Source organism: Manis pentadactyla, chromosome 5, assembly GCF_030020395.1.
Source record: "Manis pentadactyla isolate mManPen7 chromosome 5, mManPen7.hap1, whole genome shotgun sequence".
Lineage (NCBI taxonomy): Eukaryota > Metazoa > Chordata > Mammalia > Pholidota > Manidae > Manis > Manis pentadactyla.
Window position 1 is genome coordinate 152,732,402 of NC_080023.1, and position 22,778 is coordinate 152,755,179.

Sequence of the window (22,778 nt, forward strand, 5' to 3'; positions counted from 1 at the left end):
TCCTCTCCAACTCCATCTGCCCAACCCCAGCCAAGACCACCACCATCTCTTCTTTTATCTGTTCATACACTTTCACCCTTGTCCTGGCTGGTCCATTTCCCATGCAGTGGCCGGAGTGCTCATGGTATCCTCTGTTTCCAAAATCCTTTCTCCTCAGTTTATAGCTCCTCATATCATTCAGTGTTGAGCCAAACAGGGAAATCTCTGATACTCACACAGCTCCACTGACCCAGGGCACTGTGCGGGCATGGAAAACTACATGGACATGCAGAAGACATGCTCACGTCAGTGCAGCACAAGGAAGGCTCTTGACTGTCCCACCACCGGGAATTTTCCCCTCCCCAGGAGGCATCCCAGGCTCACGCCATCTCACTGGCTCCTCTCCTCCCTCCATCCTCCCTTTCGTTCTGTCTGTCTCATTCCCTCCTGCCTGATCACTTCTTGTGCAAAGCAGATTTGCCATTTCTATTTCTTTGGCACCTGCCAGCCATGGCTCTTTGGGTCTCATATTCCCTCCAAGCAGATTGTCATGGCATGTTCCCATACTATTCATACGTACACCTCCCTCCCTAGTGCCAAGAGAATACCATTTTACCCCTGAGTACATTGTGCTGCTAACAATCTATGAATCTAACATCCCATCATTCCAGCGTCCTATGGCTTGGCCCGTGATTACAGAAATCTTCACTGAGCCAGACTCCGACCATGTAGTGGAAGCCTCACCCACCTCAGAGGCCTTCCAACTGTAAAGCTGGACACCCTGACCACATTCTGACACCCATGACCCCATGAACCCGGGAGGCAAATCAAAGTTTGTTAACTAAGCTCATGGGGGCAGCCATTTGTAACACAGATTTGCTGTGGAAGAGAATAAAGAGAGTGTACAGAGAAAAGCAGGGAAGAGATGCAGAGAGGGGACCCTGGCAGTGTAGATGTTTCCTCACGCCACAGCCCTGCTTAACCCTTACTCATCCCTGACAGCTTGAGTCAAATGTCATTTCTATGTCAGGTTCCAGTGTCAGGGAACCCCAGGGAATTGGATCCTGACAGCTTGAGTGACTGAGATAACTGAGGCCCAGCTCTGTTCCTGCCTGTCCTGTCCAGGGGGTTGGTGATTCACCTCGTCTTTAGAGCTCCAGAGCCTATGCGTTCCCTCCTTTGCCTGTGACGCCTCCAGCCGGGCTGCCAGCCCCTGCAAGCCAAAGAACCCTGACTCGCTGGCAGAAGGGCGCTTGCCATTCCCTTTGCAATTCCAGCCTCTGTCCCCAGCCTGACAAAGAACAAAGGGAACTCTAAAATGACAACCTTTTCTTAAAGTTTTCAAAGATGTTTCATCTTCTTTTTTGTGTCTCAAGAGCAGAGCGCTGAGTCCGTCGTACTCATCCCTTTGTTGTAGACTATCATCACCATTTCCAGCAAGGCCCTTGTTTTATTTTTCTTGTGTACATTTTTTGTTCTTTTGGTCCCCAGTTCCCACTCCCAACCCATCCCTCTAGAAGGAACATTTCTAGTTGCTTGATATGTATTCTTTAATATGTCAGTATCTTTCTTAGATTTGTAATGCTGTTATGCAATATATACTTTTAATCTACATAAATCATATCACACATTTTTCTTAATGCTCAGCTCTATGTTTTAAAGAACCATATATGTTGGTGAGGGTTAGGGGGATTGTAGGGATGCAATTGAAGCTCCACCCAGATCCCCTTTACCAGACAGAGTGATGCAACCCCCAGCTGTTGTGAGCATTGCCTGAAGGCCACTCAGGGCTGCCACCTTCTTCTAAGAATTGTCCTTGGTCAAACAGGAGCCAACTAGCTAGGGAGACTATGCCTCACCCCTGACGCCTAGATCATGGCTAATGACTGACAGGTGCAGGGATACAAGAGGCCTAGCCTCAAGAGGGGAACAGCTCTGTGGCACACGCAATTTGTGCCCCAGAGCTCACTTTGGGGTCACAGTGAAGCAGGTCACTGGCTGAGTTCCCATCCCCTTTCAGCCTTTTATTTCCTGCTTTCCCTCATTCCTTCCTCCTAAGACCACTGCCCCCAACCCCAAATCATTTAACAAAGAATCCTCATCTATGGCTTTGCTTCTAGGGAACTTCATCTATGATAGTGACCATACGTTATCAGCCCAACTGGTACACTTTGAGATTGCAAGGAGCTCTATTAGCAGTTAGACCCAGACAAAGGACATAAACTGACTGCCTTGTGCAAACCAGCATCACACTAGCTGAGCACGCACTTGGGTTGGTGCTTCTGGTTGCTGCCTAGTATCCCATAGTAGACATCCAGCAGATTTTGTCAGTCTGTTCCCCAGTAACACACGCCTAGGTTTGCACTAACTTCCCACCACCCTGGGAAAAAAAAAAACACTGAAGGAAAATATCCCTGGATGTGTCCCCTAACAAACCTGTGCAAGAATTTCTCCAGGGTGGTGGAGCTGAAAATGCAATACACATGCACCATTTGGGCCTCCAAAAAGATTTGCCCAAATGAGGATTCCGGTCCTAATGCAAGAAGGCATGGTGGCACAGAAAGTGTTTCTCCCTGTTTCTTCCAAGTAAAACCCCTGCTCATTTAAAAATGTTATGATCCAGGATCCAATCAAGGTTGATATATTACATTGTCAGCTCCCTCTGCTAGAAATACAGGGGTTCCCTGACACTGGAACCTGAGATAGAGATGACATTTGACTCAAGCTGTCAGGGATGAGTAAGGGTTAATCAGGGCTGAGGCCTGAGGAAAAGAAGGTTAGGTGGAGAAAACAATACATTCATTCATATGCAAATATTTATTGAGTACATACATGTGAGGCCCTGTGGCCTCAGCACATAATAAGAACAGTAAACATGTATCTAGTTTTACTGCCTTCCCACCCAGTCTTTCCACAAGGATCACCTGGGCTCCTGGGATAGAAGTATTCTTCCTACAAATAAGAAGCTTCTCCTACACCAGCATTTCTCAAACTAAATGTGCATGTGGAACACCTGGAGATCCAGTAGGTCTGGGGTCGAGCCTGGGATTCTGCATTTCTTCTAGGTTCCCACGTGATGCTGATGGGACTAGTCTGGCGGCCACACTTTGATTCACAAAGTCCTACGACCACAGTACAATACCACACCCATGCAATCCATATAATTTTCTTTATAGCTTTTTTAAAAATGTTATGATCCAGGATCCAACCAAGGGTGATATATTACATTGGGTTTGCCTCTCTTCTCTCCCCTTTCATCTACAACATTCCCCGTGGATTTTTTTTTTCTTTGAAGACACTGAGATTTTTGAAGAGTCCAGGCTAATTGTCTTGTAGAATATGCCTCAATCTGGGTTTTCTCATGAGTAGATGCAGGTTAAACATTTTTGGCAAGCCTACACAGGTAACATGTCCTCGCATCACCTCACATCTTGTCATTCCATCCCATTTGGTGGCTAAGTTTAGTCACTTGGTTAAGGGAATGTCCACCAGATCACTCCATTGCAAAGGAAACTTTTTCCTTTTATAATTAATAGATAATCTGTGGGGTAACACTTTAAAATGGTGTGGATATCTGTTACCCGACAACCTTTCTCCCAATAGTTTTAGCATCCATTGATGATCCTTGCTTCTTATTTTCAGACCTATTTAAACATTTAACAGTGTGTGCGAGTGTGGTGTATGTGAGCATATGCGAGGAAAGAACAGGAAATCTGAAATCCATTCACAGTGACTGAATACAGTAATAGGTGAAAAGGGGTCTGGGGCTATAGCCTTCTTTGGAACAAATATTAGTCATTTAACTACTGCAGACTGTAAACAGGCTCCATGCTTGACCTTTGCTCAGATCTCTGCTGCCCATACAGGCAGCTCTGACAGAGGGCACCCACCCTCACACTGTCTCATCCCTGTCTGTGGAATTATCCACACAGGTCAGCTCCAAGCCAGAAATCCAACTCTTCAGAAGCCTTGACAGGAGCTCTCTGAACTTGGGTCAACCCCTCAGTTCCCTGGGTCATATTCACAATCTTCTGCTCTGGAGTGTAGATGGAGATCTGCCAGCTCTGCCCTAGGACAAACTAAATCAAGTGCTCATCCTAGCAGGAAGCAGGAGTGTCTCGATTTCCAGTCATATACTCAGATGATGAGGCTTAGAGCCATGAGGCCTGGTTGCTGGGCAAATCATGTGGTCTGAATTATTGATCGATGAATTCACCAGGCACACTGCCTTCATCCGTCCACTCAGGTCATGTCCAGCTATTGAAGAATAGACCCTGAAACTGTATACCATCTTCCCAGAATTAAGTTACTCTGGTCCAAACTCTTTAGCCTTCTGTATAACTGGAATGTTGGGAAGAGCAAAAGCTCTGGAGTCCTACAGATCTGCTGAGTTCAGGCCTCTCCTCTTCCACTGCTGACTGTGTGACCTGGGATGGCTAGTTTACCTCTGTGAGGCTCACTTTCCTCATCTGTAAATTGGGACCAATCAATCATCACTTACTAGTGCTATTGGGATCAAAGCAAACACACAAAAAGTTACTAGTACATTGCCTGGCATGTACTAGACAAACAACTCTATTATTCAAACTTTCAGAGCCTGGCCCCCTGCCTTTTTGTCCCCTACCATGAACCCCATGCTCCAACCCCACCTTACCATCTGCCAAGATCGGATCAAGCTGTGTGATTTTACAACATGTGTTGTCTCAGCTCGAAATTCACTCCTTTTGCCTGTTCTGTGATAATGGAGATGGGCCTTGTAAATATTTCTCTTTTGCCAGCTGACATAGGTTAAGCCTTATCAGTAGAGTGTACTAAAGGCACACCAGAGGAGAATGGACCTTCCCTTCCTGGTTCCAAATTGGTTCACTTCCTGGGTTCCTGGAGAGCATGCTTTTTCCTCCACTGCGTGGTCCAAAGTTTCTCTAATGCTCAGTGCCTGCAGGGTGCAGCTTTCCCTAGTTTGTCTGCCACATATTTTCTCCAGCTCTTAACAAGGGCAGCAATAGCATAGCCAGGATCCCCAGACAGTGTGGGCCTGCACCAAGTCCAGGCCACTCCTACCCACACCCTCTCCTCACCCCTGGACACACACACACACTGGAAGCCCCACAGGGGCTTCTACAGAGCCAGCCACACAACCTTCATCCTCTGGAACTGGCTGGAACCACCCTGGCCTAAACCATATGCAGAAGTGCATTAGTTTCCTAGAGGGAGGTCTCTCTAAATTATGTTTCCATTAACATGCAATGTAATATATAACTGTGGGTAAGTTGGGGTTCCTATGGCCAGGATCCTCACCGAACTTAAACCACTTGATGATGTAACTGGCCTGTTGCTAGGCTTCTGCTTCCACACCTTTAGGTAATAAGCTATTATTACACTATATGGAGAGCTCGGCCTAGTGCTCTGGGTGGAGGCAGAGACACTAGTGTTCAACCTACCGCTGGGAGAACAAGCCAGGTAGTAAACCCTTTCACCCCAAAGAACGTTTTGCTGTCAATTTCTTTGGTCACATTGAATCCATAGCGAACTTGCCCGGGGTTGAAACCCATTGGCAAGACAATAACTACACACTAACTTTATATTATAAATTTATACTTTATATTATAGACTTTATAGTTTACTTATTTTGTTCATTTTATTTATTGTTTTCCTAACACTCTCCCCTACCACTGCACTAAAAATGCAAGCTTCATGATGGGAGGGATCAATTTTTCCCTATATTATTCCCTTCTGGATCCCCAGAGCCTAGGGGAGTGCCTGGCATATTATGTGATGCTCAAATACTTAAGGAGTGAGGGCACGATTAAATATTGGATGCATGCATGTATGAATAAACAAATACTTAGTTATTAAGATGATGATTTGTGGGGACATCTGAGATTGAGGAACTCGACTAAGACTAGGGACTGTGGTCCTCAGGTGTCCCCTGGGAAGGATGTCCACAGCAGTAGCCCAGGGATCCTTTCCTGACCAATAGCAAGTTGCTTAGCAACCGGCCGCCCGGGCCTCCGCCACCCTTAGAGGGCGCGCGGGCGGGGAGACTTGAGCGCGCACGCGTGCGCGGCGCGGGCCGGCGAGGCGCGTCACTTCCTGTTTCTTTAAGGGAACGTGGCTTTCCCCGCAGCGCCCGTCTTGCTCTCTGCGTCTCTGCTGCAACTGCTGGAGCTGGAGTTGGATCCGGAGCGCAGCAGCCTCGCCATGGACTCGGCTCTCAGCGACCCGCATAACGGCAGCGCCGAGGCAGGTGGCCCAGCCAACGGCACGACACGGCCGCCTTCCACGCCCGAGGGCATCGCTCTGGCCTACGGCAGCCTCTTACTCATGGCGTTGCTGCCCATCTTCTTCGGCGCCCTGCGCTCCGTGCGCTGCGCCCGTGGCAAGGTAGGGTTAGCGGCCAAACTGCGCGCTTTCTACCTCCCACCCGGACCCCGCTGACAGGGACCGTCCTCTCGCTCTCCCTGGGCGTGATAGACACCACCTGTCCCCGACCCTGACCCTGAGCCGTCCCACCATTGATACCACCGCTTCCCACCCCGGGCCCACATCCCGGGCCTGGCCTTAGGTGCCCCAAGATCCGGGCACCGATCCGCGAACCGCGGATCCCTTTCCTCAAACAGGAACTGGTTTCTCCCCCGTCTGGGACCCTAACACATCCTTCCTTCTGTGCATCAAGTTGGAAACACTGTCCGCCGACCCTCACTGCAATTTAGGCACAAAATGCTCTGAACCTACTGGACTTAGCCAGACCTGCCCCACCCTCTCTTCTGGCTGCTCATCTCATCTGGGACAGTCACCCATCCCTAGCTCTGGGTCAACCCCAGTCTGTACTTGAATAGGCACTGGTCCTGACAACTTCCAATTGGTACAATCTCATGAGGTTCCTCTGTTAGGAACCCTGCCTTGCCCCATCCCAAGGCAAATTCTAGCATCCAAGCCCATTCCTAGACTCTGATACCTGCCTAACTGGATTCTGTGACCTGTAGTGTGCTCTCCCAGAATCCCCAAATCAGGCCTCTGCTCAGTCTCAAAAAAATTAACCCAGTAATAATAGCCCCAGCTCAGGTCCCAGTTTTTTGCATCACTTTTTGGAACTAATGCCAGTTAGCCAGCCCCTCAGAACCTAGCACCTTGGTGCCCTTCTTTTTAACCATGCATAGGACCTTATTTTCCTCTCTACCACCTACTCTTGGAGCCGACCTAGCCGGAACTCATATCCCATTCCTAACCCCTAGCCCTGTTCCCACCCCAGACCCTGACTCTACCTCAAAGTAGCTTTTCTCTCTATGCCCCCTGAGACAGACCCTCCACCAGACTAGGCTTCCTTTCTAAGTAACTGAACTGCTATTGACCTCTCTTGTAAGACTGGGCCACACCCTGTCCTTGGCCCTCCTCAACATCTGTCCCATTGGATACCTGAGAGGATCCTGATTCCCGACCATCGCCATTTTTCCCTGTAGTAAGCTCCCCAGCCCAGTGCATCAGTGGGTTCTTACTTCCTGGCACCCTCTCCCCTCCTCCTCCTCTCTGGCTCTCTGCTGCCCCTCCCCACCCCAAACATGAAGTTGAACCTAAGCGGAAGTTGTCTTACCCAAAGAGCGCAAGCCCACAAAGCAGCTGATGCTTTTGAAACTTCTCAAGCCCAGGTTTTTGAAATACTGCCCAAATGAGCAGTGGCTGAGGCCTGCCACCTTTCTTCGCCAAGATCAGAGAACTTGCTGCTGGCCTCCTCCATGGTCAGCCTCAAAGGGATGTAATCACACAGGGCTTAGGAGGCCCCATTTGCCTTTCCATTCTGTCTCTTCTAGCAGAGCTCAGATGCCCTTCAGCCTCCTTACCATGCCTTTCAGGCAGATAATAGGTGCAGTGGGATGGATATTCTGAGATAGACCAAGACAAAGGAGGTGATGGGTAACTTGGCACATCTGTGGGGCTCCCAGAACTGTCAGAGTGTCAGAGTAATTTTTCTTGGCGTCTTCCACACATGAATCACTAATGTCTTCAGAAAACACCTTCCAGACAATGAAATTTCCTGAACCTCCGCTGTCTGGGGGGAGGGAGGGTTACAAAGGTGAGTGGGTCAGAGCCCTGTCACCAAAGAGTAGGTGTCTGGAGGAGGGAGGAATAATTAAATCTGTGCTTGCAATGCAAGCAGCGTTGCAGAGTTTAGAGAGAAAAATTGAGCACACCTAGGGCAGGCACGGTCACTTTGTGCTGGAGGTGGGCTTGAGCCTTGTTGTAAAATAACAGCCAGGATGGATTCTAGGCAGAGGAAACCAGGGAAGTACTAATAGGAGGCATTCTAGGAAATGGTGGAAGGTCAAGTGTGACTGGAGTAAAGGATTTGAACAGACAAAGAGCTTTAGGTCCACTCTAGCCTCTAAATACCTTCCCCCAACATCTCCTACAGGGCAGGCAGGTTGGAAGACGGTGCATAACATTGCAAACAGGCTGACCTTTAGTAGCCTCCCACCACCAATAACCAGCATATTCTAAAGTTTATAATGCCTTCACTCTCTTTGACTCTTCCAGCATCTGAGTGTGGCAGGGAGAGCCAGTTTTATTATCTTGATTGTCCAGAAAGAAACAAGGGTCGAAGAAATGACTTCTCAAGATCCCTCTGCCACTCAGAGGCAGAACCATGTGTCGCTAATGTTAGTCCAGAGTTCTCTGCTTCATTCCGGGGCCTCTTAACGACCCACACAGGTGGCAGTTCAGCCTAGGGAAAGGACAGGCCAAACAGTTCCCTTTTTCTGCTGTGAGTCATGTTTCCCTGATCGTTTGGCACAGAAGAAGAAAAGTTAGTGTAGGGGCCCAGGAGCTTTGATTTCCTATCAGTGTTAGACCCCAAAGCCAGCTGAGAGAGGGCATGTAAGGACAGAATTCTCCCCAGAGCCAAGTTGTCCACAATGGGCAGGGCATATTGTGAAATCATGGAGAGAAGGTGGAGCATCCAGGAGTGTGTTGGGAAGAAGTAGCTGTGGGAGGGGCGTTCTTAAGAGTAGTGCCCATCCCTGGCAGAGACCTGCCTTCCCAGAAAGAAGCAAACCCCAGCCCATCAATAGCTACACATCAGATTGCTTCAGAGGCCCTTGGACTGTAACGCAGAGGAGCCCCTAGGCCAACTGGACTGGGCTGCTGCCCTGTACCAGGCCTTGGGCTGGGGACCAAGCATGCTGGGGCAGAGAAGGCCACACCCTGCCCTCACAGAGCTCAGTCACCAAGGAGAAACAGATGTGTGACCAGCCCACCAAACAGTTCTGGTAGGCCTCCTAGAGGAGGTGGCAGCTGCTTTTGCCCGGATGGATGAGAGCTGAGCCCAGGAAGAGAGGCAGGCACAGAACCGCAAGGCTTGTTCTGGGAGTAGTGTGACAGGAGCCCAGGACACGGGCTTGGATGTGGTGACAAGATGTTCAAGGGGCCTGCAGCCTTTCTGAAGTACAGAATCCTGAAGGCGACACTACAGTTAATCTTTGTAGCTACAGAATTACTGCACACTTGCACGTGTACAACATTCAAGCACTGCCGAAGTATAGAGGAAAAGCCTCCTCAGTACGTCTCTTTGGAAGTAACCAGTTAGCTGTTTGGTGTGTGACCTTCCAGAACTACTTCTGTGTATATGCAAACATATATGTGCGTGCATATAGATGCATATGTATATTTATTTTTATAGAAATGGAATTTTATGGTGCATATCAACTGGACTTTTTTTTCTTTAATTGTATGTCTTGGTCGTTTTCTTATGTCAGTACATGGAGCTCTTCATTGTTTTTTGGCAGGGAATGTAGCTAATGGGTACGCCCATGGTAGAGAATCCCAAAGGTACAGAAGGATGCACAATCAAAGTCGCCCTCCCACCCTTGCTGCCCAGTTTCCTCTCCAGAGGCAGCCCCTGTTCAGTTTCTTAGATATCCATCCTAGAGTTTCTGTGCCTTTACAAGTACATAAATGAATGTTTTCCCCCATTTTTCTATATAACTGTTATTGTTTGTTTTATACACACTCATTTTTGCACCTTTTTTCACCAAATATATGTTGGAGATCATATATGTCAGTACATATGGAGTGGTTGTGTTCCTCTTTAACAGCTGTGTAGTGTCCGTCCTGTAACTTGAAATTTGTTTAGAGCAGTGGCTCTCAAAATGTAATTCCCAGACCAGCGGATTCAGCATCACCTGGGAACTTACTAGAAATGCAGATTCTGGCTCAGAAGCTCAAGCTGGGCCCAGCAATCTTTTCCAAACCCTCCTGGCGATTCTGATGTGTGCTCAAGTGTGAGACCCCCTGATTTAGAGTCCATGTCAAGTCATTTAGACTCATGTCAGTCTTCTGCTACTACATAACATGCTGAAATTAATCTCCTTAATATATTTTTTATTTCACACTTGTCTGTGTATTTCTAGGATAAATTCCTCAAAATTGATCTGCTGGGTTCAAGGCTTTGTGCATGTTTGACTTAGATGGATTTTACCACATTCTCCACTATAGAAATTGTGTCAGTTTACACTCCACCAGCCGTGACCCCAATTCCTGTGTAATAGCTGCTTAGTAGTCCTTTCTCCATTCTCCAGTTGTTTTTGAGCAGGTGTGTGACAATGATCAGGTGTTGGCTTCCCAAAGAACTACTGGCACAGGGCAGGGTAGGTGATAGGCAGGAGGGGAGAGCAGAAAGGCTGGGGAGGTGAAGACTGCAGTGAGAACAAAGGATTGGAGTGGGGGCTGAGTTCAAGAAATGTGTAGGGAACAGAATTGTGACAAGGTGAGCAAGTGAGTGTGGTGGTAAGAAGAGACCCTGGGTCTCCAAGATGGAGTGACAGAGTGACAGAATGGTCCGTGACCTCCCGATCATTTCTAGGGTGCAGCCGAGATGCAGTACTCCCGGAGCTCGAGCCGAGCCCATGACTTGAAGCTGGGTATGTCTTCCCTCACTGCCTTTACTTCCACCCTGATAACTGAACATCCAGAATGTCACTGGAAGCTAAATTTATTTTTGCTATTTGTGTCAGCTTTCTCTCCCCACTATCTCATTATGTTCTATGTTTCCTGAGCTATTGGAGTTGTAGAAGAGCATCTGGTTAAAAAAATCCAAATTGGATTGGTAGAGAATCCTACAACTTAGTATTTTCTAATGACAGAGATGAGCTGTTTTAGTGCGTTCAGGAGTCTGTTCCTCAGCAAGGTCACAGGCTCCCTGAGCACCTTGTCACAATTTCCCAGCAAAAATTTCTAGACAGGAAAGGTAGAGGTCACCTAGGAGGTAGTAGCTAAGAGTTTGGGCTCTGGAACCACACTGCCTCAGTGTGAATCCTGGCGCTGCCACTCACCAGCTGTGTGACCTTAAGCAAATTATTTTGCCTCTCTGAGCAACAGTTTCCTCATCTATAAAATGGAGCTCTTAAAAACACCTGATTCATAGGGTTTTTGTAAGATGAGATAATATAAAGCACCTAGAACAGGGCAGACATACAGAAAGCTATTTGTAAATCTTATCCTTACTACTGTTGTTGTCAGTCAGATTTCAGGTGTCCCGTTCTGACTCAGCATTGCATCATGGGATGTTTATAACAGTCACCCACAGAGGAGACCAGATTCCTCTCTGTGGTGGAGCATCTGTCCAAACTTGGCTTGTTGTCAAATGATATTAAGGCCTTTTCCGGCCCAAGAAACTGGGCCAAATTGAAAGGAAGATGTGGAAATGAGCCATAACTGGTTGGTAGGTGGAGCCAGATTCCCGCATATGCCTTCATATCTGTGTGCCTTGTACCTGCAGGTCCCTCTGCCTGAGAAGTGGTTCCCTTCCTTGTGCTCAAAGCAAACTCAGCTCAGCATTTATTTGGCTCCTACTACATACCAGACCTTGTGCTTGACCTTCAAGACCTTGCTTAGGTGGCGCCTGCTCTAGCCACCTCTGACACTAACTACCCTGCTTGCCGGCAGATGTTGTGGCTGCTTTCTTAGACTTCTTTATGCAAAACAATAATACAAGGAGTTTATACTGTGTACGGCTTATACAAGCTCAAGGCACAACATGAAGTACTCCCGATGCAAAATCATAGGATCTTGAACCTCATTTTAGAGCTGAGGAGAACAAAGCCCTGCGAGGTCCGAGTTCCTGCAGCTAAGGAGAGGCAGAGCTGGAAGTCAGACGGGCTTTCTGATGTCAGAGACCCCCTCAGCCATTTGGCGCTCGTGCTGTGTATTGCTCCAGTATATGTCTTTTTCTGTCATGTGTCACACTGTATGTCACACTGTATTGTGATATTCTGTTCACAGGTCAAGGTCTTGGCCTATCTTCCTGTGAACTCTTCGAGATCAGGAGCTGTCTAATTTATTTTTGTGTCTATATCACACAGGAAATACCTTGAGTTTGTGGAGGTACACAGAGAGTGCAAGCAATTTCCCCAAGTCCCACAGCACACTGCTGCCAAAAGTAGAACCCAAGGGCTGGGAGAGAAGGAAGATAACCCTGCCTCACTGTCAGTATCGCTCACCCACTCCACCCCCACCTCCAGCAAAGCGCAGGAGAGTAACTCAGAAGAGCTGCCTCTGGTGGCTCTCCAGGGGAGGGTCTGCCTTCCAGCCCTGTGCCTGGGCTGCATCAGCCATGAATGTTGGTGGGGGTTGGGGATTAGAGAATGGCCTTCCCACTCGCCTCTCCCTGGTAATTACGCTCTTTGTACAGTCACAGTACTTTACAGTTTGCCTGGCTCACATCCTGTATCTCATTTGGTTTAAGCCTCTTGGCCCTTTTAGAGGTAAATAAAGCTAGAGAGATTGCATCCTGTTTGACAGATGAGTAAACCGGCTCAGAGAACAAATGATTTGCCTCAGTCACCCAGCAAGCCATTAACAGAGCAGTGAACACCTTGGATACATGTTATGTGCATCATTTTGCATGCATGTCAGTTATATCTGTAAGAGAAATTCCCAGAAGGGGGATTGCTTGGTCAAAGGGTATATGCATTTGTGATACTGACTAATACTGCCAGAGCACTGCCAGAGCGCTCTCTGCAGGAAGACCAATTCAGCCTCCTGTCCTCACTGTGTGTCGGCACTTGTTTCCCATAGCTGCACCAACTCTGTGTGTTATCAAACATGGGGGTTTTTGCCATTCTGATAGATGAAAAATGGAATCTCAGTGTACTTTAATTGTGCCTCTCTCATTAAGAGAGAGGGTGAACATCTTTTCCTGTAACTAAGAGCCATTTGTAGTTCCTGTTCCATAAATCTTCCCTTCGTGTCCTTGGGCCTTGTGCAGATTACAATTTAATGCATCTATCAGAATGCCCTCCTCAAAAGGCTGGACCAGTTTGTCCTCAAGCCGACTGTGTACACACATCCGAGGTCCCCACATCTCCATCTCCCAGTGATCATTTCATGGGCTTGCTGCTCTGTGCCCTGACCACATTCCCCTTCTGCAACCTTCCACTCTGGGACACGAGGCCTCCTGAGCCAAAATCTGCCTCTCTGGGCAGCTTCGCCCTTAGCTTGTTCTGTCCTGTTGGTTTTAAGAGGCAGCTGCGAACCAAAATAAGAATGAGACTGTGCAGCTGAATGTAACCCCTTGTCCCAGGGATGCTGTGGACAGTCATGGTGATGGTGGGATCTTGGGCGCTGTGACAAGCCAGTGACCCTTGTGGAGAGAACTTTGCTCTGGCATAAGTGAAGTCTAACCTGGCATTGCTGGGGCTTTGAGTACCTATGATACAAAATGGAATTAGATAAAAAGCAGTGGGAATTGCAGTTGGGGAGTAGATTTATCCCCGTCGGGAAATATGGAAAAGCTTCACAACAGCGACATTGGCTGAGTCCTGGAGAACTGAGGATTTTGCCTAGCAGAGAGAGGGCATGAGAGCATCATGATCCTGAAAGCTCCTGACTGTTTTTTTAATGAAAATTTCAAACAATTACACTACTGTGGATGGATTTTCATTAGAAAGCCTTTGGCATAAATCCTGCAAAGCTGTTTAGTTCTTATGTTGCACTGTTACTCTGCTTCCAGTTTTTCCCATTTTTATAATACTGAAATTATTTTTATTACAGTCAGTTCTTTTTCATGTAAATATTTATCCTCTGTCAGCTATTTACCCAGATCACATTCTTGCCAGCCATAGCATCTGCCATTGTAAATTTAATTGTGGCGTGTTTTTACTCCTACAGGATTCCATTTTCCCAGTCAAATTTCTTACATTTGAGTTTTGTCAAGATCTGCTTCATGCATTGCATCTTCCCACCTGCCATTTCAGCCACTGTCAGTTTTGTTTGTTGTATTTCCACTTGAAATATTCACTACCTACTAGATGAAAGATTGAACATGTTTACCTCTTAGCTGATCCATAAGAAAGTTGGAAATCATTTTCATGAGGTCTAGGACAACTGTGTTGTCACCAGTTCACAGGGTTTTTTAGCTTTACATACCGTAGCCGCCTGTGCCCCGGCTCTTCCCCCCAGGTGTGCACACGTGCCCTGCCCCTGCCCTGAACTGCCCGTCAGGGTCCAGACCTGTTCAGCGGCAGAACAGTGGGGGCAGAGCACCTTGCCCCAGTGCAGGAGCGGCATTAACAAGACCTTGAGTCAGGAAAATGGGGGAACCTGAGGCACCAGATTGAACAGGCAAAGAGGGAAGGAGATGAATGAGCTATTGGGGCATCAGATTCTGCCCAGTATCCAGGCCTTGGCGTCCAGAACTCACCCGGCTCAGGAGGTATACCTCTCTTCTCTCCCTAGAATGCCTCGGACATGCCCGAGACCATCACCAGCCGGGACGCCGCCCGGTTCCCCATCATCGCCAGCTGCACACTCTTGGGGCTCTACCTCTTTTTCAAAGTAAGTCCTTGACCACCTGTTGTGTCATTTGGTTTAAGTCACTTTATTTTATTTTGTTTTATTTTTCTCATTACAGGAGACATGCATGTTCATTTGTAGAAAATAAAGAGCAGGGGGAAAAAAAGTAGTAATTCACCCCCAGCTCCACTACCCAGAGATCACCACTGTTGGGTGTTTGGGAGTCCTTCCCACTAGTCTTTCTTTTCTCCGTGTAGCCTTTTGTTTTGTTTTTGTGATACCAGTTTGGTTTCACTGTATTATTTATGTCGGGATGGGGTATAGCATATGTCTCAGACATACCTTTGCCATACTAATTGATTTTTTTTTTAATTATCGAGGTTTATTTCCCCAATAAAAGTTACACAGTCTCAGTGTTGAAAACCTGGAAAACACAGAAAAGTAAAAAGGGGAAAACAGCAGCCATCCAAAACCCCAGTACCAGAGACAGTCACAGATTCCCTGTTGAGGTGTGTCCTTGCGCTGTGTCTCCGGTGCATGGTTTCTCCATAGCTGTGACCCGTGGTGTATTCAGTCCTGTAGCTGCTTTTTTCACTGCACATTAATAACATCATAAGCATTTTCTCATGTTACTGCAAACTCTCCTTAAACTTTTTTTTTAATATAATAAGCTAATATAATTTTTAGAGTGTTCTGATTCTAAAAGTAACATATGCTTTTATCATATAAATATAATAAGAGAGGGGAAAGCATAAAGAGAGGGAAAAGTACACAGAAGTAATCACTATTAACATTTCGGCCTCTCCTTTCCAGCTTTTAATAAGCATATTTTTAACATGACTATAGTCATGTTGTTAACTATGGTATGTTTTTTTTTTTTAATACTGCATCACAGATACTTTTTCTATGGAAAGTTCCTCAAGGACAACTTTTAATTTACATTTGGTTTTACAAGCTAAAGGAAAGCACAGTGAGCTGCAGTTCTCTCACCAAGGTAGTTTCTTGTGGATCTTTCTATTATGCATAGGTCATTTATGTTAAAATTTAAAAACACATGCACATAGGTATACCTGCAGTTCTTATATGTGCAATTCAAACATACAGTTCTTACCATGGAGATAGTTGTTGTAACAGCGCTTGCGGTTCTGGTTAGGGGGATTTAGCCCTGGGAACCACAGCAGTGCTGCTGAGCACATCCCCATGCCCACATCTCAGCGCAGGCACCTATTTTCAAAGACATCTGTCACAGACGTGCAAGGTCAAATAGCATCTCCATTTGTGATTTGAACAGATAGTATCAAACCCCTTCAAAAAGATTATACATTCCCCCTGTTAACTATTACAAGTTTGCTGGATTCCCTATAGTCCCCCATTTTGAGTATCATCAAAATTTTTACCAGTCTGAAAGTAAGTCACAGCCCTCATGTTTAACGCCTGTTTCCCATTCCGTCACTCCCTCCGTGCTGGATCAGAGCTACACTTTTCCACAATTTCAGAATATCCCCACACGCAGGTGTGCCACTGCCAACTAACAGCGTCCCCCTTGCTTAAACAGAAAAGGTCATTCTGATTTTTATTCTTATATGTGAGAGTATATCAAATAACATTAGATATTCACTGATTGCTTTTTTTTTTCTTTTTTTCCTGGTGAATGTTGAATCGGTCAAGTGCTTTGGTGCAGAACACACCACCATCAGGCCTCACCAGGCTCCCCTCCTTGTTTTTCTCTCCCCTTTCACTCCTAATACCCATCTCCATTTCCTACCTCCATTTCCGTCTCTGCTGGATGCCCCCGCTCTGGTGCATTTGACTGGTGTCCTGAGATGTGTATGTCTCCTTATGAAATACATGGCGTCAGTGTATCTGTGTGTCGAGTGGGAGTCTAGTTTCCCTAAATAAAACTGTGCAGTACATCTCCCTGTTTCTTTCTCCCCTCCCCTACACTTCTGAGGTCTCTCTGTGGCTCTGTGTACATCTAGCCCATTGCCTCCAGCTTGGCTTGTGGCAAATATTTCTCAAGTCTCTGCTGTGCTCAGTGCCAGGAATACATATCCAGGCCCTTGCCTTAAGACCTTGTCACATTTTTAGTATTTAGGATTCTTCCCTTAGGGTAGATTCCCCAGAAAGGAATTTCTGGCAACAAAGAATATGGACGCTCTTATTTAAGGCACTGTATACCTGCTGCTTAGCCTGTCCTCCTCTCCAGGCACATAAGCCCCAGCCTGCCTCCTGCCTTTTCCCCATGTCTCCAGAGCATCCACACTGAGATTTCGGAAAGGCAGGCAGCTGCCTGGACCACACAGCCACCAGATTCCTTCTGAACTCCAGACTGGCGGCTGATTGTCTGGTTTACTAAACAGGGGCTCCCTCGGCCCCTCTCCTCCCAGACGGGGCACTGGAGTTTGAAATATTTCTCAAAATCGTAAAATGTACCCCATCACACCTCATTTAAAACTGATTGCTTTGAGGCATCTAACAAAAATTAAATCCAACAGCATAAAAATAAATAGAAGAAATTAGGGTGAAGGAGAAAATTAAATATGATAACATAGTGAAGCCTTGGGTGGGGACCATACCCAGACCCCACACTGAACCCTGAAGATGTGGCCTCTTGCCCGAAGTGACTACCACAGGCAAGGCTCTGACTTTATAGCAGCTAAAGCACAAAGAAAGTGAGATTTGGTGCACACTTCATAGTCCACTCACTCAGACCAACCAGAAGCTTAAGGGTGCAGCCAGAGAGAAATTTTTCCCAAGGGCCCTCGTTGAAAGACCTCTTCATGAGAGGTCTGCCACGACTTCCTAAGTAAGGCACAATCCTATGAAGTATGTTTCTAGGTCCTCTTCTTGTAGCCTTCAGCTTGTAGGCCGCTGATTTGCCCCCATTCAGTTATTCTGCAAACATCTACCAGCTGTGTCCTGGCTCTGTGCTGGGAATACCAGAGAGAAAAAGAGCTGTCCCACCCCTGCCCTCAAGGAGCTTCTTGTTAAGAAGCTCAAATGATCACACCAATAAATGTGATGTTTACAGTCCTAGGAGGTGCTCTGAGGTCAAGGTTTGTAGCGCCAGGAAAGCACAGCCTAAAGTGAACCCTGCCTCTTCTGCCCAAACCTCCGTCTCAGACAACAGCACCCCCAGCCCCGTCGCTGCTCAGCCAAAGATGGGGAGTCGTCCTTCCCCCTGCTTTCTCTCCGCCTTCCAGCCAGTCCTGAGCACATCCTGCATCTCCAGTCCCAGAGCAAATCTGTGGGTGGGAATGTGGCACAAATGAGGCCCTGCAAAGTGGCCAGTGTGGCTGCAGAGAGAGAACAAGTGTGGTGTGAGCTGCGGCTGAGATGGTCAGGCGTGGTCACCCGTGAGAGTCAGAGGCCAAAGTGAGGGCACGGGCTTTGAGCTTGTGGGAACAGAGGGAATCGGCTGAGAGGCTTTAAGCAGGGGAGCAGCATGGTCAGACGGATTTCAGCAGGTTCTGGAACAGCCCCCCTGGGAGTGGCTACCCCCCCTGTACCCGCACAGCAGCACCTGTTCCCCTCCCAGGTAGAAAGCCCCACCAAACAAATTCAATAAAGGATGCAGTGAACATGAGTGATATGACAGAGCCTTCCCAAAGTCCAGAATTAACATGTGACGATTGGCTTTACAAACTGTGCAAGAGGACATTTCTACTTTTACCTAACAATAGTAAGACCATAGAAGCCGCTCTCGGGGCCTGCTCTGTACCTTCCAGCCATCACCGTGGGAGGAGCCTTCCAGAAGAGCATGGAGCAGGGCACAGATGACTTTAGAGTGCTTGGGGTCTTGATGACCACTGGCGGGCCCCCTAGATTTTTGAGCAGGGAGAAGGAGACTGGGAAGGGCGTTCTGAGGCTCAGGCGGCTCTCTTGGAACTCTGAACTTCAGACTCCCCTCCTGCATGATTCCCAGGAAGGATTCTGGGCCCAATAATCTTGCCTGTCTCCAGACAAGGGAACCACCAAGCATAAACCTGGGCTCTACTGGGTGGTGCATCTGAGGCCTGAGGTTCCTCCCTTTTCCCCCGTATCTACAGAAACTAGAAGGCCCCTAGTTCTGTCTGAGATTCTTCCTGACACCATTCCCCAACTCCAGAGGGGCGAGACCAACCTCCAGAAGGGAAGCAGGGACTTCTCTTTTTCTCACAGCCAACCCTGATTTCCTGTTTCCCTTTATATTTCTACCTCAGATATTCTCCCAGGAGTACATCAACCTCTTGCTGTCCATGTATTTCTTCGTGCTGGGAATCCTGGCCCTGTCCCACACCATCAGGTCAGAAGGCATCTCTGCAACATTTGAAGCGGCTTTCTCAGGAGCCAGTACAGGGTCTTGGATGAGATCATGACCTTTGGCATCATTCAGAGCCAGGTTTGAATCCTGGCTGTAAAACCCAAGGGAATCTTTCCCCTGTGTCACACCGTGGGTAACCTGGAACCATAACCTCTCTGAGCCACAGTTTCCTTCCAAGAACTGATAAGAGTGGTGGATGTTTCCCTTTGGGAAAGTTATTTGTGAACAGTAACATCACGTTAGTCATCACAGTGCTGAAATGAGTGATGCCAGTGCCACCTGCCAGGTGTTGTAGTCTGCTGTGTGCGAAGCACTAAGCCAGGCTCTTCACACATGATCGTACTTCATAATGAGAGAGGGGCAGTGTAGTGAGAAGTTACATGGGCAAGCTCTGGAATTCGACCACCAGACTCTGCCACCTAATAGCCCTGTGACTTTGGGCAAGTTATTTAATCTCTCTGGCTTCAATTTCCTCCCCTGAATGTGGAGGAAAATAATAGTACCTTCCTCATGGGTCATGTGGAAAGCTTTTAACACAGTGTCTGGCACTAAATGTGTTCAATAGCTGTTAACTGTTGCTATTACTATTACTGTCTACTTAACCTGCCAGGTAACCTTGTAAGGTTAGCTTTTGCTTCTAATCCCGTGTAACATTTAGAAATCGAAGCTCAAAGAGGTTAAGAAATTTGCTGGGATCACACAGCTGATAAGTGGCAGAGCCAAGATTCAAACCCAGGTCTGGGTGGCCCCAGAACCATCTGCCTCCCACTGCCACCCTGTCAGGTTGCCACAGTCTTGTGTCAGTTCATTGGGAATGAGGGATCTAGGCTAGTGATCCTTGAGTGAAGCTGTGGGTACCATTTTAGACAGGCCAGTTCTCCATGTGTTGTAAACATTTGCCATCCCTGGCCCTACTTACCAAATGGGGATTGTGCCCCAAGTCCATCCCCTAGTGTGGCTTCAGAAGCATCTCAGCCTGTTTGCATCTAGCCCCTTGAGCCTCAGGCTAAGAACCACTGATAGACCACAAGGTGGCCAGCAGACCAGGGAAAGTTCTCAGGAGGAAGGAACATAACTTGACTCAGCTTTGAAGGGTAGGGAACCTGGAAAGGGTGCCAAGGCGGGAGAAGCCCGGCCAGGAGCGGAAGGTCTGTGCACAGTGAGGACGCAGCTGGGATCTTCCCTAAGTGCTAGAGAGAGAGAAGGAGCAGATCCGCTCATGCCTTGGAAGCCAAGGCAACTTCGGCATCGTTCCTCTAGGCACGCTGGCAGAGGACAGGGTGGTAGTCAGGAGCATGGGCTCGGGGACAGACAGTCCTGGAGCCAAGGCCCAGCCCTCCTGGCTCTGTCATTTGGGTGAGATACACAGTCCTCTGAGCATCAGTTTCTTCTCCGATAAAATGGAGACGCCACAAGCCCTTCTCGTAGGGGCCGGAAGGATCAAGTGAGCCACGTCTGTGACATGCCAGGCATAGCATGAGTCGGACAGCTGGCCCACAGTCACACAGCTGGAACTTGAACTCTGGTCTTTTGACTGAGTTTAGTGTTGTCTTCAATGGCACCTACCCTTCACCCACAAAATCTAGTTCTAGTCACCTTGAGAGAATTCTAGTCTAGTCCGGGGAAAAATAAAGGCCCAGGGAACCTGAATGACTTGGATTTGGCAAGATAGTGGCGGGTGCCACCCATCCTCGAAGGACAGACCTCTCCTTTCCTGAGGGGCCTGGGTGGGGGTGGGGTGGGAGCTGTCACCTCGAGGGTCTGGGGTCCCTGCGTTCTCATGCCGACTAGGTCCCCCAGTTCTAGCTCACTCCCCACCCACATCCGCGGAAGGCTTGAGGGCCCCAGTCCCCCCCAAAGCCCAAACACCACCTCAGAGTGTGGGAACCCAGTGTATTCGAAAAGCCACTGTTGGGCCATGAGCTGAGGGGTTGGCCACTTCGTTTCATCTCGACGACCCTGCAGGAGAGGCCGCCATCCTCATTTTATATATAAACCTATATTGACACCAAAGACTTTTTCTTCATTTTAGAACAGTAATTAAGGAACACTGCCTCAAATTTCACATGGATTAACCAAGAAACAATTGTCTTTTAATCAGTTAATAATTTTTAACTGATAGAAATTATGAACAGAAAATAGAACCAACAACAGCTAAAACTGCACATGGTTAAAGAGTCTAAAAATTAACAGAAGAATCATCTTAGTAAAATTTAGAGCACAATAATTTGATCTGGGAAAATTAGACTTTATAAAAATAATGGGTGGCCATGGGCAGAGGGATACTCTCCATACAGTGTTAGAACTATCTGAAAAATTTGATACAGACCCAAAACTGAAATGAAAGAAATCATTTACTTTACATAAACTTTTCATAGAAAATAACTGAATCAGCTGAAAATAATATTAGCCAAAAATGGGGAGAGCATAATGTAATCATGGTATTTAGAAAGTTGAGCCAAGAATTAAATCTGCTTTTCTTCTTCAGTCAAATTGAGTTTTCTTAAATACTTTCTCAAAGAAAATCTGTGGTGTTGTCAGAATTTTGTTGAGCTGTTTGTACCACGTGTCAGACCTTTGTCTGGATCCAAGCAAGGTCTGAAGGTTCTAGACACGGGAAGTTGAGGCCCAGAGGGGTGTGTGACCGCCGGGATTCATGGCTGGTGAGGTTTTGAGCCCAGTCTGCCATGACTCCACTGCCAGTACTTTTTCCAGTTTTGGTGGAAGTAAAGGGGAAGAGAGAGTATAAAGAGGGTGGGCCTGCCACCCCCTCCAGCAGGCCTGGTCTCCTGAGGATGGGCAGAGAAACCTGCTACAAGGCTGGAAGAGCTGAGCCCCGAGCTGCACCAGCCCCAGGCGGAGGTTGTGCCTTCCTTCCACCTCCACCACCACCCTCAAGCCTCTCTGGGAAGAACTCTCAGCTCGGGGTGCTAGGGGAGGCAGGGACCTAAGCCTGCCTTCACCTTGTGCAGTTCCAGGACTCTGGCATACGCCAAAGTCCTTCCTGCCAAGGGAACCTCAGCTTATTTTTATCACCTCTGAACTCACACCCATGAAGCTGACCTTTAGGTGAAATAAGGCTCATAAGGCCAAAATCTGCCACCCTAGGAGGAAGAAGCCACGTCACCAGTTTCACTGACCCTGTCTTTCCACCCCCAGGGGAGAAGGGCACCGGGATGTGGTTTCCCATCAGGAAGCAGTGACCTTTGGGTCTGACATTGAGCCATTGAAGGCCACATGAATCTGCCTGCTACGAAAGTCTGCCGAGGCATTCAGCAAGCATTTATCAGCAATGGAATTCACTTATACCAGCGAGGTGGCCTGACTCTTGCCCTGTGTTACCCTGCAGCCCCTGTTCTTGGGACAGCAGTGAGATCAGTCTGGCTTCCTATTGAAGTTGGAGCTGCAGTTAAGCTTATAGAGTACCAAGCATACTTTAATCCTCCTAATAACTTGTTACTGTAGTGTTCCAAATGTCCAAATGTAGAAACAGTTGCACAGAACAGTTAGGTAACTTTCCCATGATCACACAGATAATCAGTGGCAGAGTCAGAATTTGAACCCAGGAAGTCTGGCTCCAGAGCTCATGCTCTTAACCGTTGCTCTCTGCTGGTCAAGAAGCTAAGCAGCAAGCCTCTAAGGAAGAGGCCAGTGTGGAGTGAAGGACCTATCTTCTCGGCCTTCTCTCTGCTTCTGTACACACACTCTGGCT

At 47.6% G+C, this 22,778-nt stretch overlaps 1 protein-coding gene and 1 long non-coding RNA gene across 5 annotated transcripts in view; one reads left to right on the forward strand and one right to left on the reverse strand.

Moving 5' to 3' along the window:
• Window positions 1–6,065: 6,065 nt before the first annotated feature.
• Window positions 6,066–22,778, forward strand: part of HM13 (histocompatibility minor 13) — a 37,019-nt gene continuing 20,306 nt past the window's right edge. For 2 of the 4 annotated variants that reach the window (XR_005032518.2, XM_036924779.2), the window contains exons 1-3: window positions 6,066–6,363; window positions 14,707–14,805; window positions 18,966–19,048. Coding sequence is in view for 3 of the 4 variants with exons in the window: in XM_036924779.2 (XP_036780674.1) it covers window positions 6,181–6,363; window positions 14,707–14,805; window positions 18,966–19,048 (365 nt within the window). In the remaining variant the exon portion in view is untranslated. Of the gene's footprint in view, window positions 6,364–10,834; window positions 10,893–14,706; window positions 14,806–18,965; window positions 19,049–22,778 lie in introns of all 4 variants that reach the window. The other 2 variants (XM_036924781.2, XM_036924780.2) reach the window with 2 other exon arrangements.
• LOC130683879 (uncharacterized) lies at window positions 15,222–21,366 on the reverse strand. Its single transcript, XR_008997920.1, has 3 exons — window positions 20,939–21,366; window positions 15,875–15,987; window positions 15,222–15,357 (listed from the first exon to the last, which is right to left on the reverse strand). It is a non-coding gene; the product is annotated as an uncharacterized LOC130683879 (long non-coding RNA).